The 21,765-nt window shown below is 48.5% G+C and overlaps 1 protein-coding gene across 3 annotated transcripts; it reads right to left on the bottom strand.

Annotated features, from left to right (window-relative positions):
* Nucleotides 1-11,323: 11,323 nt before the first annotated feature.
* Nucleotides 11,324-21,126, bottom strand: RBM23 (RNA binding motif protein 23). Of its 3 annotated transcripts, XM_060096479.1 has the most exons (14): nucleotides 20,926-21,125; nucleotides 17,103-17,178; nucleotides 16,189-16,310; nucleotides 15,638-15,685; nucleotides 15,341-15,508; nucleotides 15,082-15,135; nucleotides 14,810-14,927; nucleotides 14,561-14,713; nucleotides 14,338-14,475; nucleotides 13,745-13,810; nucleotides 12,029-12,224; nucleotides 11,837-11,941; nucleotides 11,663-11,747; nucleotides 11,324-11,577 (listed from the first exon to the last, which is right to left on the bottom strand). In XM_060096479.1, exons 2-14 carry the CDS (start codon nucleotides 17,166-17,168, stop codon nucleotides 11,574-11,576), a joined length of 1,323 nt encoding a protein of 440 aa, XP_059952462.1. In that variant the 5' UTR covers nucleotides 17,169-17,178; nucleotides 20,926-21,125; the 3' UTR covers nucleotides 11,324-11,573. The 3 variants fall into 3 exon arrangements, with proteins under 3 accessions (XP_059952462.1, XP_059952461.1, XP_059952460.1); XM_060096478.1 differs by having other exon boundaries at nucleotides 11,324-11,747; nucleotides 20,926-21,126; XM_060096477.1 differs by lacking the exon at nucleotides 20,926-21,125 and having other exon boundaries at nucleotides 11,324-11,747; nucleotides 16,189-16,563; nucleotides 17,103-17,184.
* Nucleotides 21,127-21,765: the final 639 nt, after the last annotated feature.

Raw genomic sequence — 21,765 nt, 5'->3', positions numbered from 1 at the left:
CCCTAAAGATTACGGAGTCCAGCTTGTCCCTTTGCCAATGAAAAAACAGGCCTGGAGAGGAGCAGGGACCCGTTAGAATTCATTTGGTAACTCAGTGACCAAGTCCCCATCACCTTACCCCTTACCCGGCAAGGAGCAGGCTGGAGGCTACATTTTGCGCCCAGAACTACACTCAGCTGTTACCTGGGCTGATTCAAGGTGGGGCCCACATCCAACAGGGAGGCCCATCAGCTGGTGCCTGATAGGGTTGGCCTGCACCTCCCCAGCTGTCACCTGCAAGGTCCCTGTGAGAACTGAAGCTGTCAGTTCCTCCCCTGGGAACGCCCACGCCTGCTGCTGCCTGAGCTAAGAGTCTGAACAAAGAGAGCAAAGGCAGCAGTTCCCCTCACCCCTAGACATACAATACAGCTACCCGAGCACCTGAGGGCCAGGCCTCCACTCCACCCCACTCAGGTTCCCAGGACTCGATGGAAAGAGGGATGAGATGTCTCCTGAGTCCCTGCAGCTGGGGAGGAGCCAAGGGGGACCAGCCCAGCACAGGTGGTGAGATGATGATATGAATGATGACACTATCCTTAGGACTTTACTTTATCTCAATTCTTTAATGACTATACGGTGTCACTACCTCTTCTACTGTGGAAGAAACAGAAAGTAACTTGCCTGAGGTCAATAAGCAATAGAGCTGGAATTGCACTCTCGTCTTCTTGACACTTAATGGTGATTGTATCCAGCCTTGAATCTGAGGTTCCCCTTCAGTGAGGATGAGGGGAAGAGGGAGAGGGACAGTAGAAAGAATGTACGGGACACTGGGCAGAGCCATGGGCAGTGGCTGTGGTAAAAGGGCCAGAGAAATTACACGGCTATAGTGGTGTAAGCCAGCTCTAAACTCTGGGGACCAGGAACAGCGGCAGTGCAAATTGTAAACTGCAGGAAAATACACTGGGTCCATTAAGGGACCAGATGGTCCTACAGTTGCGTTGAAACCTCAGGGACATGAAGAGGAGGGCTAAGAGATGAGCACTGAAAAGAAGTTTGGAAGCCCTACTGCAAAGGACCTTAAATGCCAGGCAAAGGAGTTTGTGCCCAACTCTGTAGGCAGTGAGAGTCATTGAAGGGTTTTGAGTGTGTAAGTGACATGATGGGGCTGGTCCTTTGGGAAGAGGAGGCAAGGAGATGGACCAGAGCAGCAGAGGCAAGGCCTGAAGAGATGAGTTTAGAGGACAATCACAGTAATACACATGGAAAGTAATGAAGGACCACGCTGAGGGAGATGGCAGTGGGTAAGGAGAGGCGGCATGGAACTTAGAGTCAGAATCTGTGGGACTTGACAACTGAGTGGCTGGGTATAAAGGCAGGGAGAAGTTGCAGGTGACAGGAGGATGGTGAGGAACTGGGAGTTACGGGGCAGGGGAGGTAGCTGGTAAATGCTTCCATTTTGGAGACTCTTGAGTTTGAGATGCTCAGAAATACATTCCTGAACAGCTGAGTCTGAAATTCAGAACAAGTTAGGGCAAGAGACACAGATAGGAGAATAATTGCCATACCAATGGTAGTAGAAAAGCCAGAGGAAAGGATGAGATGCAGGGCAGTCACATAGGGCCCCATGCTTAGTTTAATGCTCTGCTGTCGCTTGAACAAGGCTCCTTGAAGAAGGAACCCTGCATTTTCATTTTGCACCAGGGACCCCGTAAGGGAGAGACTAAGAGGGTGCAATACAGGCTGGGATCCTTAGCCTCAAACCACACGTGGACTTTAGGGGTCTGTGATTCTTGTGAAATGATACAATCTGATGCGTTTGTGCAGTCATGCATTTGTCTGAGAATAGGTTCATGAATTACATCAGATTTCCAAAGGGGTCTGTGACCCAACAAATCACAAGCCAGGATGGTACTGACTGCTGCTGAGAAGGGGAAACGGGTAGGTAGACGACAAGTGTAGGAGGTTTACTTTTCACTGTATGCCTTTTTTCTACCTTTTGGGTTTTTAACTATGGCTAAATAATTTTTTTAAATAAATTTATTTATTTATTTATTTTTGGCTGCATTGGGTCTTTGTTGCTGCACGTGGGCTTTCTCTAGTTGCAGTGAGCGGGGGCTACTCTTTGTTGCGGTGGGCAGGCTTCTCATTGTGGTGGCTTCTCTTGTTGCAAAGCACGGGCTCTAGCCATGCGGGCTTCAGTAGTTGTGGCACGAGGGCTCAGCAGTTGTGGCTTGCAGCCTCAGTAGTTGTGGCGCACGGGTTTAGTTGCTCCGCGGCATGTGAGATGTTCGCAGACCAGGGATTGAACCCACGTCCCCTGCATTGGCAGGCGGATTCTTAACCGCTGCGCCACCAGGGAAGTCCCTAAACTAAATCATTTAAAACAAAACAAAGCTTTGGTGTTCCAGAGAAAGAAGAGGGACCAAAGAGAGAGTCCTGGGGACAGGCAGATAAAGAAGGTGGGGATGCAGCTGCCAAAGAAGTGGTGGAGGAACTAGGGTTGACCTGGTAGTGGCTACTGCCCAGGGAGAAGGGTCTTCTAGAGGAAGAGGACCACCACTGGTCAAATGTGGCAGGAGGGGAGGATGAGGAACCAGAAGGCCCAGCGCCTTTCATGCGGCAGAAGTCTAAAGATGATGATGGCAGGACCTCCCCCATGAGGGGAGCCGCACACGCCACAAGCTCCCCTCCCCACAACTCAGCCAGTTCCATCAGCCCGACCCATCTGTGTGTTCCCTCCAGACGCCTACAGAAAAGAGCTCAGAACAGACAGAAGCTGAAGCCCCGCTCCTGCTAGACTTGGGAGAGGTGGGGTCTTGTCTGAAGGCCTAGCCACTCTTCTCCCTCCCTCTGATCAAGGCAAAGTAAGCCCAGGCTGCTGATCTGGGCTGGCATGAGACCAGCAAAGGGGCCCGATGCTGAGCTGCCTGTGCCAGGTAAGATCCTCTCTGCTCTCATGCGCCTCTTTTTTTTTTTTAAATAAATTTATTTATTTATTTATTTATTTTTTATTTATTTTTGGCTCTGTTGGGTCTTTGTTGCTGCACACGGCTTTCTCTCGTTGCAGAGAGCAGGGGCTACTCTTTGTTGCGGTGTGCAGGCTTCTCATTGCGGTGGCCTCTCCTGTTGCGGAGCACAGGCTCTAGGTGCGCGGGCTTCAGTAGTTGTGACACCTGGGCTCAGTAGTTGTGGCTTGCAGCCTCAGTAGTTGTGGTGCACGGGCTTAGTTGCTCCGGGCATGTGTGATCTTCCCGGACCAGGGCTCGAACCTGGGTTCGAGCAGGCAGATTGGCAGGCGGATTCTTAACCACTGCGTCACCTGGGAAGTCCCGTGCTCCTTTTAACCACTGCAATTTTGACTTGGGGTCTGTGCTCCCTTATCAGCCCAGTCCCTGCCCAACCTCTACTAACCCCATGCCTCCTGGCCCACAAGGCCGCCTCATTGGCCAAGACTATAGACTGGGTGTTCTCTCCCTTGAGAGGCCAGAAGTGAGGCCAGTCCTGTCTTAGAAGTTATCCCTCTGCTCTGGGCCTCTACTTACAATTGGGCCTTTCTGCCCTGCATCTAACCCTCTTTAGAGACTGGAACAGGGGCTCTCCTCTTCTGAAGGACTGCCGGAGTCATGGAAGGACACTCCGCAAGTCTTCTGCCTTAAATCCTCACTCCCAGAAAATCCACCCATACATACATCTTTTTATTAATCTAATCTAATTGTTTCAATCTACATCAGTCTAAGTAAAATCTTCCTGGACGTTTTAATCTTTCATCTACAAATGCTTGTTGCTCTGCTCAAGTACTGCCATATGCCAGTCACTGTGCTGGGCCCTACAGAGAAAACAAATACAGATAAGGCACTATCCCTGCCCTCAAGTAGCTTACAATTGAGCTGGAGAGACAGGGCAAGTTGGAGGCAGCATTACCATGGCCAAAACAGCAGCAAACTATGCCACATTCTGACTATCTAACTGCAAGCTATTATCACGTGCTCTAAGAGTCTGAATGGAAGAGACAGAACATTCAGAAGACATGTTTTAGGAACTGGGCCTTGAAAGTTATACATAGGCTGTAGATATATGGGGGAAAGAAGAAAAAGAAGTATCTTGTGGCAAAACCACATGAGCAAACGTACAGGAGAAATGGTGGGCAGGCTGCCACATGATGAGGTTAAGACCCTCCCTGTACAGAAGGAAGCAAAATTTGGGAGGATGTCAAAGGGTCCCAAAACCAGACAAGAGCACTCTGCTTCTTAGTCCTTTATCACCTGGTGGCTCTCTGATGGAAATACTCAAGGAATTCGAGTCTTGATGTCATGACTCTACAGCTTGGTGGCCTTGTAAACTCAAGGCGTGAATATAAATTCAATGGGGCTGTGCAAGCCTTTTACCTGGCGCTCAGGCTCACTATTTTCTGGATGGAAGTCTATGGAGAAAGTCACTCTTAACCTCTCTCGTCTTTCTGAACCTCAGCTCTTCCCAATTGTAAAAGGAGAGTAAGGGCTTCCCTGGCGGCCCAGTGGTTAGGACTCTGCGCTTCCTGTGGGAACTAAGATCCTGCCTGCCACAAGGTGTGGCCAATAAATAAATAAATAAAACAAGGATAATAATACCTATCTTGTAGGATAATCATGAGGACTAGATAAAAATGCAAATATCTTCATAATTATACAAATGAGCAGTGGAAGTAATGCTTTTACAAAAATTATTTATTATTTTTCTTTTTAAAAAAATTTTTATTGGAGTATAGTTGATTTAGAAGCAATATTTTTTTTGATTTTTTTTTTTAAAAGAAGATGTTGGGGGTAGGAGTTTATTAATTAATTTATTTTTGCTGTGTTGGGTCTTCGTTTCTGTGCGAGGGCTTTCTCTAGTTGTGGCAAGTAGGGGCCACTCTTCATCGTGGTGCGCGGGCCTCTCACTATTGCGGCCTCTCTTGTTGCGTAGCACAGGCTCCAGACGCGCAGGCTCAGTAGTTGTGGCTCATGGGCCCAGTTGCCCCGCGGCATGTGGGATCCTCCCAGACCAGGGCTCGAACCCGTGTCCCCTGCATTAGCAGGCAGATTCTCAACCACTGCGCCACCAGGGAAGCCCCTAAAAGCAATGTTTCGTTTTGTTTTGTTTTGTTTTTGCGGTATGCGGGCCTCTCACTGTTGTGGTCTCTCCTGTCGTGGAGCACAGGCTCCAGACGCGCAGGCTCAGCGGTCATGGCTCACGGGCCCAGCCGCTCCACGGCATGTGGGATCTTCCCGGACCAGGGCACGAACCCGTGTCCCCTGCATCGGCAGGTGGACTCTCAACCACTGTGCCACCAGGGAAGCCCTAGAAGCAATGTTTTTTTGCAACCTGTGTCTGGTCCCTTATTCAGGCAACCATGCAACATGCTAATCTCTCAAAGCATGGCACCACTCTGGAGATACAAATTTAAGTTGTGGTCCACAAAGTCCACCAGCCTCCCACAAGACCCACAGGTAACCCATTATCGGATTTCTTGTTTGGGGAGTTTTGGGGGGAAGATTGGCAACTGAAGCCTAAGGATGGTATTATACTATACAGTTTCCCATTTTTCTGTTCAAATTACAACTTTAGGCAGAGGACCTGTGCTGATTTAAAACACTTATTCTGAAAGGAAACTGCCAGAGTAGGTAGGGCTAGGCTCTGGAGACCACGAAGACAGGTGCTATAGGAATGCTTGGGGAAGATTAGGAGGGATGCTCGCAAAGGACTATAACAGAGACTGCTCTGGGATTTTCCTTAGCCAGACCAAGCAAAGGGCACTAGGTATCCTGAAGGTACTTGAGGGGCCCATCTTGATTTTCCAAAGCCATATCTGGTTGTAACCTGATTATAGAGTTTCAAGTATAAAGAGATTCGACCAGTGGGATTTGTTTTCCTGAAAGGTAGCCTGACTGTGTGTGACTTAGGACCTTCTAAGCCTGGGACTTTAGCCCAGGAACAGTGAAGGTTTATTTTCACCATTGCCCCACCATCAGTTCCGCCCCTGTAAATCTCGAGCATTCTCAAAGTTGGGGAGGAGAATTAGGTCAGTTAGAAAGTCAAGTATGTAGGCATCCAGAGGAATGGGAAGCTATCAAGTTCTAAGGCCTCTACAGGTTATCATTTCATTGAATCCTCACAACACCCCCAAGACAGGTACTACTGTTATCATTTCCTTTCTAAAAGGGAGGAGTCCAAGTTAGAGAAGTAACACCTAAGCTTACTCAGCTGGTTTGTGGCAGAAGAGAGATCGGAACCACATGGTGGTGTTCCAGAGTATGATCTTTCTGCTACAGGGTGGAGGTCCCCTGGCTTGGTTGGGCCCAGGAAGTGGGAGAAGGAGGCTAATTCTCAGCACCATTCATTTTAAACAAGTAGGCTTCAGGATGCTTGAAAGCTGACTGAAGTTCCCATCCTTTCTGGAATACTGGCAAGAGTCTGACAAGTCTCTGATTTCCAAGGTCATTGTTTCCCTCTTCTTGCAATCCAGCACTGACTGGCTCTTTTCCAATCTTCAGGCACCTCATCCACCCACTGCCCTCAAAAATAACTGCTTAATGGGTCTCCAGTAACTCCACCCAACTCCTTAAGGGCTCCTGAGAGCAGATCATCTGGGAGAGCCAAGAGAACTCATCCAACTTTTAAAAGTGATCTTTGATCAACTCTTTCCTTGCCTCCATCTTCCCACACGATCTAAGTTGACTGGTCTGCTTCACCTCACACAGAGCTCTCTCAACCAAGAACACACTTTGAGGGGCTTCCCTGGTGGCGCAGTGGTTAAGAATCCACCTGCCAATGCAGGGGACACGGGTTCGAGGCCTGGTCCAAGAAGATCCCACATGCTGTGGAGCAACTAAGCCCATGCACCACAACTACTGAGCCTGCGAGCCGCAACTACTGAGCCCGCGCACCACAACTACTGAGCCTGCGTGCCACAACTGCAAAGGCCTGTGCACCTAGAGCCCGTGCTCCGCAATGAGAAGCCACTGCAATGAGAAGCCCTCACACCACAACGAAGACACAATGTAGCCAAAAAAAAAAGAATAATACACTTTGCGAGCAATCAGTTCTGGATATAGAGTGCAAAAGTTGGGAGGGAAGCGGGGGATATCTGAAGCCAGAAGATTCATACACACAGCTTCAGCTCAGAACTCCTTTCCTGCGGGGCCTCCCTGGTGGCGCAAGTGGTTGGGAGTCCGCCTGCCGATGCAGGGGATACGGGTTCGTGCCCCGGTCTGGGAGGATCCCATGTGCCGCGGAGCGGCTGGGCCCGTGAGCCATGGCCGCTGAGCCTGTGCGTCCGGAGCCTGCGCGTCCGGAGCCTGTGCTCCGCAACGGGGGAGGCCACAACAGTGAGAGGCCCGCGTACCGAAAAAAAAAAAAAAAAAAAAAAAAAAAAAATATGTAAAAAGAACTCCTTTCCTGCATTCAGCTCATGACTACTGACTTCACCTGGTTGCCATGGAAACATCAGTCTCTCGTGGTGGCAAGCAGCACTTTAGACAGAAAGCTTCACAGGCTACCATGGTAACACCAAAAAGAGTAAAGCTGCCTCCTCTCTTGGAGCGGTGAGGAAGAAATGCACGAGACTGCTAGGAAAAGCAGGCTAGAAGGGACAGCCTCTGGAAAGCCTGGCTCTGACTTGAACTGAGAGGGAATTAATTCAACTCAACAGATATGAAATATGTGCAAACAAAAAGTGGTTGAGAGTCCGCCTGCCAATGCGGGGGACGTGGGTTCGTGCCCCGGTCTGGGAAGATCCCACATGCTGCGGAGAGGCTGGGCCCGTGAGCCATGGCCGCTGAGCCTGCGCGTCCGGAGCCTGTGCTCCGCAACGGGAGAGGCCTGCGTACAGCAAAAACAAACAAAAAAACCCCAAAACAGTAATGAAAAAGACACATCTATGACTGGCTTCATCAAGCTATAACCATCTAGTAACAGAGTTTACAAAGAACTGTAAAGTCAGAATAAGACCTACATAAGACCAAGAATACTGAAAAGGAAAATCAACTTCAACTAGGAAATCATCAGTCTTAAAGGACAGGATTTTGACCAGCAGAGAGGGGCAGGAAGAGAGAACAAGACAGTAGACATGGAAGTGGAAGAACTGAGAACTATGAGTAAAGAGACAGAAAAAGTGACACTTCCCCATGACTCCAAGGCTTTGGCTTCCACAGTGATGCTGAGGCAGGTTAAGATTAAGATCAAGGGATCTGAAGCTAGACTGGACTGAAATCCCAATCTTGCTAACTGCATAATCTGGGGACAAGTTAGTTAAACCTTTTGGGTATCAGTTTCCTCATTAACAAAGTAAAGATAATAAAAGAATCTACTTCAGAGGGTCGTTGTGAGGATTAAACACTTCAATAGATATAAAATGATTAGAACAATGCCTAACCCACACCAAATCCTGCATCGATGTTAATTCTCATTGTTAACCACCCCACTTTTTGGTGCCAGGATAGCCTCTTCGCACTGTCCAAGTAATACTCCCCCCCACCGCTTTTTTTTTTTCCAGTTGCAGCATGCAAGCTTCTTGGTTGCGGCATGCATGCGGGATCTAGTTGCCTGACTAGGGATCGAACCTGGGCCCCCTGCATTGGGAGCGTGGAGTCTTACCCACTGGACCACCAGGGAAATCCCTGTTCAAGTAATACTTCCTGATTCACACCAGACTCTTTAATAGAAAACAGGGGCTGTGACAGAATATCTCCAAGTTTTTAGCTCATTTCCCTTCCTTATAAGCACCAAGACTAAAGGTTCATAGGTCACAGCCCTGCTTCCACTGGTAGCCCACAGAGCCTAAGAAAGAAGTAGGGTGAATTCCAATGTTAAGAACACAGCAGTTTAAAGAACAGGGAGGAATGCCACTGCCTTAGAGAAGAGAGAAGTGGAGGCTATAAGCCGTAAGTCAGGTGAAAAATCCCATTTAGAATTGAGGACTGGTGGGGAAATTCTAACTGTGCTGAAAACAGACCTGGGCAACAGTCTCATCTCTACTCCCACACCTTAGCCACCGTGCTCAGGCAGGAGGTTGAGGGAGGCTCCTTCACGTTAGGCTGGGCCCAGAGGCTGTTCACTGCCCCTTCTCTCCACTCCAACCACCCTCTATAGAGGGATGAGTAACAAGGCACTGAGTCACACGCAGTGACACCAGCTGTTACCCACTAGACGTTGTCACCTTATGTAGGTTAAGACTAGAACAGAAGTTGTCTTCGACATTCCCTTACTTCCACCCTTGTCCCTCTCCCAGCAAAAAGCTATGCAAGGCTCTAAGAACAAGGAGCAAGGAAGAACTGAGGTGGAAGGACCCAAAATGCAGGAAGGCCAAAGCAGCTAGGAATGGGAGAATAAGGAAACTGAGCAGTGGTGGGGGCCCACCTGAGGGCAGGAAGCAAGGCCTGGGGGTACCTACAGTTTGAAGATGTTCAAGATTGCCATGAGGAGGCCTGGCCCATAGCCTCAGGAGGATGCATAAAAATGGTCTGCACTGAGGTCAGGATGCCTTAGCAGCCGCATCAATAACTGCAAGGGACTGGGCCTTAGCCAGCTGCTCCTACCCAAAAATAACGTGGCCTCCTTCCCTTTTCCCAGGTCCAGAGAGCAAATTAGTACAGGGAAGGGGTAGGGGTGACAGTGGGTGAGACTGCAGCAGCCTGGAAGTCCCTCCAGAGTCCCAGTGGCCTTTTATGCCACAAGTAGGTTTCAGGTACTTAACACTGCAGTATAAAGAGCAACGTCATAAGCTAACCACTAAAAAACCGTCACTCTGCTTAGAAGCCTTAACTGACAAGTTAAAACCTAGCAGCAATTACCCTAATTTTTAGCTTGACAATAAACTCTCAACATTCTGTTGCACAGAGACCAGTAAAGAATGGAGGAAGCCCACAGAGCCCTTTCCCTGAACTTCAGACCTTCTCCTTTTGGTTGGTCCCTAGTTGGGAGCCAGGCTCTGGGCTAGCCCCTTGTTCTAAGCCTTACGAAGAAGGCAGAGGAAGGTGTGCCCTCACCTTTGTAAGGGCCATGCCTGGAATACTCAGCTCCCTGGAAATTCATCGATCGGACTCAGGCCTGTGTTATCAGAGCCATACGGAATGAAGAGTTGGGGGGACTGAAAGGACGAACAATTGCAGATTAAGGCCTGGGGAGCCCTGATGTATAATGCCCAAACCCCTTTGGACACTGGACTGGATGTCTACTACAAAAAGGTCCAAAGGCGGGTACAGAGATCAACAAGGTAAGAATGGTGAGCTTAGAAGGCTTCTCTGGTACTTAGTCTCCTCAGGATCACGAAACACCCTTAGAGCAAGGTGCAGAATGTGCTACCATTACACTGCCATCTGGTGGAAAGATAAGATCTGTCCCCAGGCAGAGAGAGGGAGCCCAGAGGTCTGTCCACTAGGCAGGGAGGTTTGGAGATAATCAAGATAAAGACAGAAGGAGACCACGGGGCATAAAGACCATGGGATTATAAAGCAGATACAGATGGCGTGTGTGCCTTTTGTTTTTCTTTCTAAAGATCAAATTTTTAAAAAATTAAAATAAAGGAAAGAAAACTCAATGGCATTAAAATTGTTTTATATCCCTAGGACCATTCGTGGTTTTGGCTCAGGAGAAGTTAACATCAGACAGACACACCACTGGACCGAAACCACACATGGGCAGCCGCCGCCACAACCGTGGGACCTGCCTTTTGTACAAAGTTTATATATATATATTTATATTTATGTACACAGACACAAGGGTATAAAATACAGTGAGAAGGACTCACGTGTGCCCAGCTGGGCTTCAGCCCACAGTCTCCAGAGGCACATGGAAATGGAGAGAAGCAGCCTCATGGAAGTGGAGAGAAGCAGCCTCCCCTCCACCCTCCCACCCTGGGCCCAAGGAAGGACAACTACACAAAGGAAGATAGAAGATACCAGAAAGGTATCCCACCTTTCACTGAACTCCCGAATGTCCCTAAGACATCCAAAATGGCTGGCAGGAGAGATCATTCTTACACCTCCCAGCAAGATGTTGAGCCCACAGTAGCAGTTCTGGCCCCGCGCTAAGGTTTAAGGCAGGCTTCCCAATGCACATGTCTGTGCTATCTTCCAGGGCCCTTGCAGCAGCAAGCCAGCACTTTCAAGGTTCACTCCCTCAAACTCCAAAGTCCTCACAGACCAGAGGTCTTAAAGGTTTTCCGTGACAGATGGTACGGTAAAGGTACAGGCAGGCAAAGAGCGGTTAGTTCCTTCAGTTAATGCTCTATGGCCTTTCCAATGGGGGAGGAATCAAGGAATCAGTAAGAGGTGGTTGGAAAGGGCAAGGAAGATCATCCCAGGAGACGATAAACACAGACAAACAGATGTTCAATTCAAGTGCAGATTCTATTCTCTTCAACTGGCAGCTTTGCTCACTAGAGTCCATTCCCACTGCGGCTGCGGTGGGCAGGAGCTCTTCTTGGTGTCCTAGGGGGTCCCAGTTCCCCCATCGTCAATGTTCACACCCTCAGGATGGTTTGGTCCACAGAATGGAGAGAAGGGGCCATGGAAGGGTAGACGTGGAGAAGGGAGTGGCAGGGCCTAGAGGCACAGGGAGGCAGTGGACTGCGCCACTAATTACCTGTGGCATGGAGAAAATGTAAACGGGAAGCCGGAGGAAAGGAAGTAACTGTGAACACCGAAATGAGCTGGGCCTTGAGACTCACATGGTTTGGCGGGTAAAGAGGCTGGAAAGCTGGAAGCACTGGGAGGCGATTGCCTGGGAGGCGAGGTTCAGGGCCGGACTCAGAGCTGGAACAAAGAGAGACAAGTGAGTTAGCACAGAGCATTCCTGCCTTCCAGGCCCGACTCTTCTCTCCCTTTCCCAAGTCCAAGCCTACCAGTCAAAGCCGCTGGATTCAGGGCCCCCAAAGGAACTGCTCCATTCAGTTGCAAGGCAGCAGCTTGGGCAGCAGCAGCGGTGGTCGGCAGCTGGAGTCCAGAGCCTCAGAGGAAAAGACGAGGTGGGGTTAAGTCCTAACCCTTGATGTAAAATTCAGCGCCATGTTCTTCACTCTGCAGAGAAGCCCTACCTTCTGCCAATTTGGCCATGAGCTGCAAACGTCCACCCGCTGATCCCAGATCCAGCTCCTGGTCTCCATCAGGAAAAGTGATGTCTGTGCCACCATCCAGTCGCTCGGTCACATGGCCAACCCTCATAGGCCGACCAGCAAGCTCAAAGCCATTCAACTGTTCCAGGGCCCGGCGGGCACACTCAGAGTCAGAGAACTACAAGAAACCCAGGCCATTTCAGGTACCTCCTGGCTACAGACATGCTCTCAAAGCCCCACTGATACCCTCTCGTCCTACTGTCCCATGAAAATTGCATGCTCACTGTGGCTCAAACTTTTCTTTCCCAGGGAATGTGACTTAAGATCCCCATGCCCCCAAATGGTTCTCTAAAAAAGACCTTTTCCAGCTGACTCAAGGGCAATCGCTTTTCAATCTTCCAGCTCCACTGAGAACCTAACGGTGCATCACCTGTAGGGAGCCCAGCCTGACAGGCTGTTTCACAAATGGGCGTATCAAATGGAAGTAAGACAGGCCGAGATGCAAGGCTCCTGAGCTTTAATTTCAGCCCTCAGGACTAGTAAGTTTCAGTCCTTAGTCAAGAACCAGGAACGTGGAACTCCAGAGCCCAGCCTCAGGGAGGCGCACACCCTGGTACTGAGAGCGAGACTGCACCCCCACTCCCACCCCGCCCCAGTGCTGCTGACTTTGGCCCAGAGAAGGCCTCTACTCTCTCGTCCCTTCCAGCAGCAGCACTAGCAGCAGCCTGGCACAAAGAGGGTTCCCCGTCTGCTGTTTATGTGTCAAGGGTGTTGACCTAAAAGGCAGCAACACAAGGGCAAAAAGGCCCCACAGAAGCCTTTCTGCATTTGAGTCACACAGAGAGCTAGAAACGGTACTTGCCACCATGAACACCACAGCTGGCTTTATTTACTCTGGTATTACCTGTCCTAGGGCCTGGCACGTGGTACTGACAGTTCCTAGGCAGGTGGTGTAGGTGGCTTGCTTTCACCAGATACTTCTGAGATGAGCAATTCCCACGGTAGAACACAACCTACCTCCCCTCTGCCCTGCAGGCAACTGGGGGGGTGTATGCCGCCTAGATTGAGCCCAGAAAATATCAGCTTCTATCAGACTTTGTGGCTGGCAGCCAGTCCTAGCCTGGAGTCACATGGGGCTGGAAGAACCAGTTATGGGAATTGGAAACAATTTTGTTGGAGTGTCAGGAAAAGGTGAGACTTGCCCACTATTAGGTGGCCTTACTGTTTTCCCTATAGTGGTATTTAAATATAAGGATATTTCTCAATGGGGAAACTGCTTCAAACTGGGTAGGACCAGAGAGAAGTATATACCTTCTTATTCCCACCCCATCATGAAAATATACCAATTCTATAAAGCACATCTATTAAAGGCCCGTACCTAACCTCCCTCATGCCCCCAACCTCTTAGCTGCAGCCTGGAATCGTTACTATTACCCAGAGAGCAAGTTGTAGCACCAGGGAAGCTGGGTGACCTCCTGGACACCCCATACCAGTGCCACTGACAGAGTGTAGGAGCAAAGCCATGATCTCAAGCAATGCACTCATCTCAAGGGGCAGAAGGCTAGTCCAAGCTTCAGGCACCAGGGTTTTATGGGTCATTTAGACAATTCCTATGGGAGGAGGATGAAGCTAAGCTGCAAAATCAGACAAGTGGACAAACCTAATCTAAAATTTAAAAGTTGAAGACTAGAGACTCACCGTAATAAAACCATAACCTTTAGAGCGGCCTGTATCTGAGTCCTTCATCAGGACAATATTATCAATCTGCAGAATAGAGAAAAATAATCAATAATCTTTTGGCTAAGCCACACCTTTTATCTTTCCTACCCAGACTGTTCTTTTTTTGGCCATGCGCAGCATGTGGCATGTGGGATCTTAGTTTCCCAGCCAGGGATCGAACCTGCGCCCCCTGAAGTGGAAGCATGGAGTCTTAACCACTGGACCGCCAGGGAAGTCCCCTACCCAGATTGTTCTAAATACCTCTAACTTTCTAACCAACCCATTACATCTCTCCAAATCATTTTAAAAATGAGACAAAGCCCATCTGTTTCCCAAACACTTTTTCTGACTCATCTTACTTCATCTGGACCCCATTATTTGATTTCATGGTGCCTAATTTGTCTCCTGAGCAGTATGAATACAGAGATGGAGCCCAACTTCTCCAGCATGGACCCACATGGCCATCATTCAACACGCAGTGGGTTAATCATGGTCAGACAGAACGAGGAGGTACACTCGCCCTCCCCACTTTTTCCGATTCCCTTCAGAGGTTTCCCTCACTTTCTACTCACTTTGCCGAAGGGCTCGAAGATGCCCCGGAGCATGTCCTCGGTAATATTGAAGTGCAGGGAGCCCACGTAGAGGCGCATTGGTCCACCACTGCCCTTCTGCAGGTTGTTGGCCATGGCTGCCAGTCGGTTTTTCTCAGCCTGCGGAAGAAGGAAATGATGGGTCACGCCCCACACCTACCACCATCATCTCCATCTTCTCATGTCCATTTCTCAGGCTGCTCACCTGTGAGGCCTGTACAATGATAGGCACTCCCAGCAGCCGCTGTCCGGTCAGCCCAATGGCCAGCGGCACAGACTGGATCTCACAGAATTCCACATAGGCAATGCCCTTAGAACGGCGTGAGTTCCGATCTGAGATGATACGTACATCTCGAACCTAACCAGGGCAAAAAGGAAATCCTGAGTTGGGCATAAAGGGGGATGGATAGAAGACAGGCTTCTCAGGGACAACTAAGAGGGGGAAGAGGGTTACCTTGCCAATAGCGGAGAAAAAGTCCTCCAGGTCTCGAGGCCGAATGCGGGCAGCTAACTGCATACAGAACACCGTGCGGGCATCCCGCTCCTCAGGACTCAGGTTATCAACTGGCTCCCTAAAGAGTGAGCAAAATCATCGAGACCCTCCCTCCCAGTACTTGGTCGTCATTCTTCAGCTACCCTCAAGTACTACACATTCCTGTCGTTTGGCTCAAACCGCTTTTTATTCGTAACTCACAATCCCTAAAAGAGTGCTCACTGTCAACTCACCTGACTGGGCTCTTCTCCCGGAAATGAGGACTCTTACTGTGTCCATACCTACGCCTACGGAAGAGAGAACAACCAAACTGAAAACCGCGTCACCCACCTTTATCCACACTGGCCCAGTGCTGGGTCTTCCACCGTGAGGAAACCAGATTACAGCACCTCATCGCACATGCGAATTCTGAGTATCACCCCTCCAGTAACTGGGTCTCCTGCCTATCCCAAAACACGACACAGAGGTGATCTTATAAGCAAAAGGTGATACCCAGTGGCAAGCGGTGGACTCCTGTAGCGCACACGATCCTCACGACGTCGGTCTCGACTTCGCGACTCACTACTATGTCGACGATCCCAGCTACGGCTGCGGTGACGACGCTGCCGATCTCGACTCCGGCTCCGACTGCTTCTCCGCCTATGACGGTCTCGACTACGACTGTGGACGGCAATGACTATTAAGCTCCTTAAAGAACAAACCAACCTTTCTGGCCCTTTAATGTATAGTTTTCCGTCGTATCTTTCCATTTATAATTCTCAAAACCCAAGCGGCCCCAGAATGACTGACCTGCGTTTTCTATCCCTGCTTTTACTATGGCTCCGACTCCTCTTCTTCCTGTGAAAGACAGCATAAACTCTTACTACTGAGGTTTCGTCACCTCTCCCAAGGATAAGAAATGGCACTAAAGCAAGGGTGAAACAGAAAGCAGTGAAAGACCAAAGCCTAGAAGTCAATATGGCAGAAGTTCACAGCAATGGCATGACATCAGTTTACACAGAGCCCTGAATGCTGTCAGGCATCTGAAATGGCCATTTTCCCCCACAAAACCAAACAAAAGCTCATGTTTCCAAATTAGAGATCCTCTTGCTATTTTACTCAAGTGAAATACTACATTGACGCTAGGACTGATCCACAAGTCTATCCACAAATCTACACTGGCAAGCGAAGACTAGAAGATCATTAACCCAGGTCACCATCATTCCCATGACCCAGTGGAGCCATTACTAAAAGTCAGAAGTCTTACCAGCAACCACCTCCCTGTTCTGGCTGTTTCTATAATGGACACAGTTGCCTCCCTTCCTCAAGCTGCCAACCCACTTTCCTCAGGCCACACTCACCTGCTTGCCTCCCCACTGGCGCTGCTCCCCCTGGTGCCACTGCCACTGCCGCCGGTACGGCTGGTGCTGTTGGTGGTGTTACTAGGGCTCTCCTTTTCAACCTCGTTAGTTTGCTGCTCATCCTGAGGGGTTCGCCAGGAAAATGACACAAGGCACCAGGTGGCAGACACACAGATTCCATCGGGCAAAGAAAGACGCGGACAAGGAAGAAAGTTCATGAAATCAAAGCTCTCAATCATCTACACAGTTTCTAAGCACCTGGACCTCCTAACAAAAAGAATAAGAGAAGGAAGGAAACTACCCAAAAAGAAGAAACGAGATTTTGAAGTCAAACCTTTAGCTGCACCAACATCTGTTCCACTAACATCCATTTCCCTAGAGAGTGAGAAATGAGAGTTATGTCTGAAATACACTGACCTTCTACTGTGTCACTGAGAGCTGTGAGCAAAGCACTGGTTCCTAACGCAACTTCATGTCCCCCCCACCCCCAGTTTTTGGGGACCTTTCTGTAAGCATGGCCCTTGAGTATCGGCCTCCAGCAGAGCTTACTAAAAGATTATGCCTTGAGCTTCCCTGGTGGCGCAGTGGTTGAGAGTCCGCCTGCCGATGCAGGGGACACAGGTTCGTGCCCCGGTCCGGGAGGACCCCACATGCCACGGAGCGGCTGGGCCCGTGAGCCGTGGCCACTGGGCCTGCGCGTCCAGAGCCGTGCTCCGCAACAGGAGAGGCCACAACAGTGAGAGGCCCGCGTACCGCAAAAAAGAAGAGAAAAAAAAAAAAGAGTATGCCTTTTATGAAAGCCACTGCACATAATAAACGAACAGGGAAAGAAGATTCACAAAACGTTGAAACTGATGATCCACAACTGCTTTTCCTTACCAGCCCAATTCCAAGAGTGAGATGGGGAATCTTACCTCCTCTTTTTTATAGGGAGCCTCCAGCATGGCCTCAATCACTATATCAAAGTCATCAGATGCCATTGTAGCAGATCTGAGGAGAGGACATCAATACATAAGAACCTCATTTATATCTTTCCTCCCCTTCCAGCACCCCATATTCCCTCCCCCTCCAAGAAACAGACTTCAGATATACAGTTGTTTCTTGAACTCCAAAGGTACCTTACCCACTGTTGCTTACCCTAAGTTTATTTTTGCACCTTACAGATCTGAACTAGTTCTGCTTTGTGGCTTAGAAAAGGTCAGGGGTCTAGAAGAAAACTGAATTATCTAGGTAGAGACAAAATACAATATAGACCCTGTCCTGTGAAGAGAAAATGTTGGTATTCAAAATTACTATTTACTTTACAACAGACACGTGGCCTCCATCCTACTGTTCAAAATTCTGAATAAATAATTGGTTTAAACTTAAATCGGCACAAATTTCCAATAAAAAGGTAAGAACGCATGACTAAAAATTAGGAGCAAGAGAAAGTAATACCAGAATAATGCAGATTTGTCCTAAGCTTTTCCCCACACCACCGCCCAACACAAATAATGAGGGGATTCATCATTAAGCATTTTCTGTACAATACCAACCAGAGTTTGGGTAACTCAGAAAGACCATGATTAAGACAGGCTTAACCAGTCCCACTTTGAAGCCTTTCTGTCTAGGAAGGTACAGTAGGACTTCTCGCCTACCCCAAGCTTTCACATCTAGCAATGGTCTTTCCCAAGTCTGTCCACCACAGGTCTATCAAATAAAAAAACCCAGAAGACACCAAACAAAATCAGTAGGATAAATTATTCAGAAATTACTGGTCTAAAATTATCAATATACATAACATGGATGAATCTCAAAATAATTATGCTGAGTGGAAGGAACAGGTTAAAAAAAGCATACATACTGTATGATTTCATTTACATAAAATTCTAGAAAATGCAAACTAACCTGTAGTGACAGAAAGCAGACCAGTGGTTACCTAGGGATAAGAATAGGTGGGAAGGGGCTAGGATGAAAGGATTATAAAAGGGCATTTTGGAATTTGGGGGGTGATGGTTTCATGGGTGTTAACACATATCAAAACACATCAAACTGTACACTTTAAAGTGTACAGTTTTATTTTATGTCAATTATATCTTAATAAAGCTGAAAAAAAACCTAATCTAAATACTTTCTATACAAGGAGGTTAATCATAATTAGACTTTCCATATCCTCAAGAGCTTTGTCCTCTTTAAAGTAGCTAATGCATCATCCAATCATGCTGTCTTGGTTGCCCTCAGAGTCCATAGCCTATTCTGATGATTTAATAAGAATAATCATTATATCAATATCTATCATTTATAGTATCTAATATTGCTAGGCACTATGCTAAACATGTCACAGAGATAAGATTCTTGGAAAGAGCCAACCAATAAAACTTACTTGGAGACAAATTTAAGGCTTAAAATGGAAACCAAACCAAAATCAAATAGGTGTGTCTAAAAACCAGTGAACTCAATCTCTTATACCAACACCTTACATTTATTTAACAATCAATGGTAACATATACTACAAGCAAATATTGGATCTAATGCACAGATGAGGGACTTCCCTGGTGGTCCAGTGGGTAAGACTCCGTGCTCCCAATGCAGGGGGCCCGGGTTTGATCCCTGGTCAGGGAACTAGATCCCACATGCATGCTGCAAGTAAAAAGTCCATATGCTGCAACTAAAGATCCCACGTGCCTGAACTAAGACCCGGCACAGCCGATAGGAAGGGAGGGTGGGAGGAAGGGAGGAAGGAAAGAAGGACGGAAGAAAGATTTTAAAAATGCAGATGAAAAAACTGAGGTTCTGTGAACTGCCCAAAGTCACAAAGCTCAAATGGAGGAGCTGACCCTTGATCATAAGTCTTCCGACTCTTAAGTCTAATATTCTAACAGGTTATTGCTCTCTCATGTGGTTTATAACTTAAACCCTAAAGGAAATATAAAAAACAAAAGTACACAGCTTACCAAGATGTCTATTTTTAAATATACACTGACCTGAAGAATTAATGTTCTGATAGGTATATCAAAAGAATCAGTCCCATTAGTCACACCTATTGTGTGGCTTACAGATATTCAGCGTGTAACAGTATATGCTACAAAATATTAGAAACCAGGCTGATTTCAATATATGCTATCTGATTTTAATATATGCCAGCATATATCTTAACATATGCTACTGTGGGAAAAAACGGTTCTAAAAGTAAGTTTTTGATCTACAAGCTCTGTTCCTTTCATTCATTTTGGCTGCCAAATCTATACAAATTTTCTAAGTGTCATAACGCTTCTCTTTTTTACAGTCTGCCTTTAACTCTCCAAATGAAATGCTTCAAGAACTGCTCTTTGTTGAGTGCTAGTACAGCATAGGGATAACTTAATACCAAAAAAAACTTTCATGTAAGTTGACAAATGAACCCCTTCCTATGGAATAAAGTTTTCAGACTTCAGAAACAAATGAGTGAATCTATTTAAGCACAGACATATACAACACCTGCACACTTTGAAACTTGCAATCTTGCTGGGTTTAGTCTTTCTAGATGTCCTAAAAACAGAATGTCCCAAACACTATGTGTTTCACGTTGGGAGTTTTCAAACTCTTTGAGTCCTAACTTATGGGTCAAAGTCCACTCAATCCCATACGTTAAAATATTATAGTGCTTTCTTCCAACCCTGCTTCAAAAACTACGTTAGAGGCCCATAATCACAGCACTACGTGGACCTTGTCGTAGCACAGACAAGACCCAAGCCAGCACCTAGGCCCCACTGCCGCGGGAGCAAAGGAGAGTGAAGAACCACTGTCAGCCCCGATCAGGCAGAATTCACCAAACGCTGGAGTCCCAGGGGTGATGGTAGCGCCATCTCCTGGGTCCGGTAACTGAGCTGGGCACAAACATCTCCAAACTGAAGACAGCTTAATTATGAACAAAAAACAATGAGAAAGATAAAAACATTCCCCATGTTGCGAAACAAGCCAAGGCCACGCTTCAAAAAATGGTCCTACAAGTTACCGACTGGCAGCATCTCTGCGAGGGCCAGTGTCCCGATTCTAAACTCTCGTATGTGGCCCCACTATGCTCCTCTACCGCCCCAGGATGTGTGGGCACAGTGGCCAACATACTGAACATGAGTCTTTAAGAGGCTGAAGATTGAGGAAGAAGCCTCAATTCCCTCATCTCTCTCTGAGTGGTGGCACTAGGGGCTGAAAACGGATCCCACATGTCCTCTCAGACCGTGGTGGGTCGATGCTCCCTCCACAGTGTGCGACACCCTAAATGTCAGGGCTGCGGGGCCCTGGAAAGAGATCAGTCATTGGGACCCTTGAAACAGCATCTTCATCGCTAAAGGATGTAGCCACGAGGGTGCCGATGGACTACAGTTAGGTAGCGAACACCTCCAGATCAAAGTAAACAAAAATTTTTTTATTATTATTTTTTTTTTTTGCGGTACGCGGGCCTCTCACTGCTGTGGCCTCCCCCATTGCGGAGCACAGGCTCCGGACGCGCAGGCCCAGCGGCCATGGCTCACGGGCCCAGCCGCTCCGCGGCATATGGGATCCTCCCAGACCGGGGCACGAACCCGTATCCCCTGCATCGGCAGGCGGACTCTCAACCACTGCGCCACCAGGGAGGCCCAAAAAATTTTTTAATTTTAAAAGTTTGCCCCATTCTGCTCTTCACGCCATTTTCTGCCTGTGACGTCAGGGGGAGGCGCCGTGCGGCAACGTCACGCATAGGTGACGTTTCGGGGGGGACCCGGTTTCAGGGTTTCTTACCAGTTCCGGGTCCCCGCAGGGGGGGGTCCCGGTTCCCTTCGTTCCTTTGGTGTGTCGGGGGACGCGAAGCGAGGCACGGCTCCCTTTCAGAGACTCAGCAGTAAGAGCCCCACTACCACCGGAGCTGCTCCTCTTCCCGCAAAATGGCGGCAGCTCCGCTGTCTTCCAGAACCTTCTCCAATCTGCGCAGGCGCCGAAACATCCAGGTGGCGGAATTAATCTCACGGGTTTCGCGGCAACACTCCAAAGTACAGATTTTCATTGGCTAAAATTTGAGCATGGGTGGAGCCAAGCTCAAAGGTCTCTTAGCAACCAGCAAGTTCCCATTGATTGGCTAATCTTTCCGAGACTCCGGGAAAGCTGAAGCGCCCTTAGGTAGCCGCCTATCGCTCTCTCATTGGTTAAATGACTTGCGGAAGGCGGGGCAACCGGGCAGAGCACCGGAGAAAAGGACCCTCCGGCTCGCTCCCGGCTCTCGCGTAGACTAGGCTAACACCGCGCAGGAGCCTATTGACGTCCTTGGCCGTCCCCACTCAGATTTGCCGAGGAGCTTACGTCAGGCTTCTCTGGGACAGCTTTCTGGAGAGCAACTGCATTTGCTTCCCGTGGGGAGGGATGCTGGGCTGCCCATCCCCCTTCTGTCATACAAGCCTCCCAACCGCTGCCTCGTTTCCTCAGCGCTTGGGTCTCACGAGACTGTCACAGATTTGTCTTCTTCCGCATTCTGCCTGGTCCTACAGCTCACATACCTTCAGTTCAAATCAGTGCCCCACACACCTCCCACCGCAAGGGTAAACTTGAGGCAGTTTCTCAGGTGACTCTGGGTACAGCAGTACTCAG

Source organism: Mesoplodon densirostris, chromosome 4, assembly GCF_025265405.1.
Source record: "Mesoplodon densirostris isolate mMesDen1 chromosome 4, mMesDen1 primary haplotype, whole genome shotgun sequence".
In the NCBI taxonomy this organism is placed as follows: Eukaryota; Metazoa; Chordata; class Mammalia; order Artiodactyla; family Ziphiidae; genus Mesoplodon; species Mesoplodon densirostris.
This window is presented reverse-complemented; position numbering and strand designations above follow the sequence as displayed.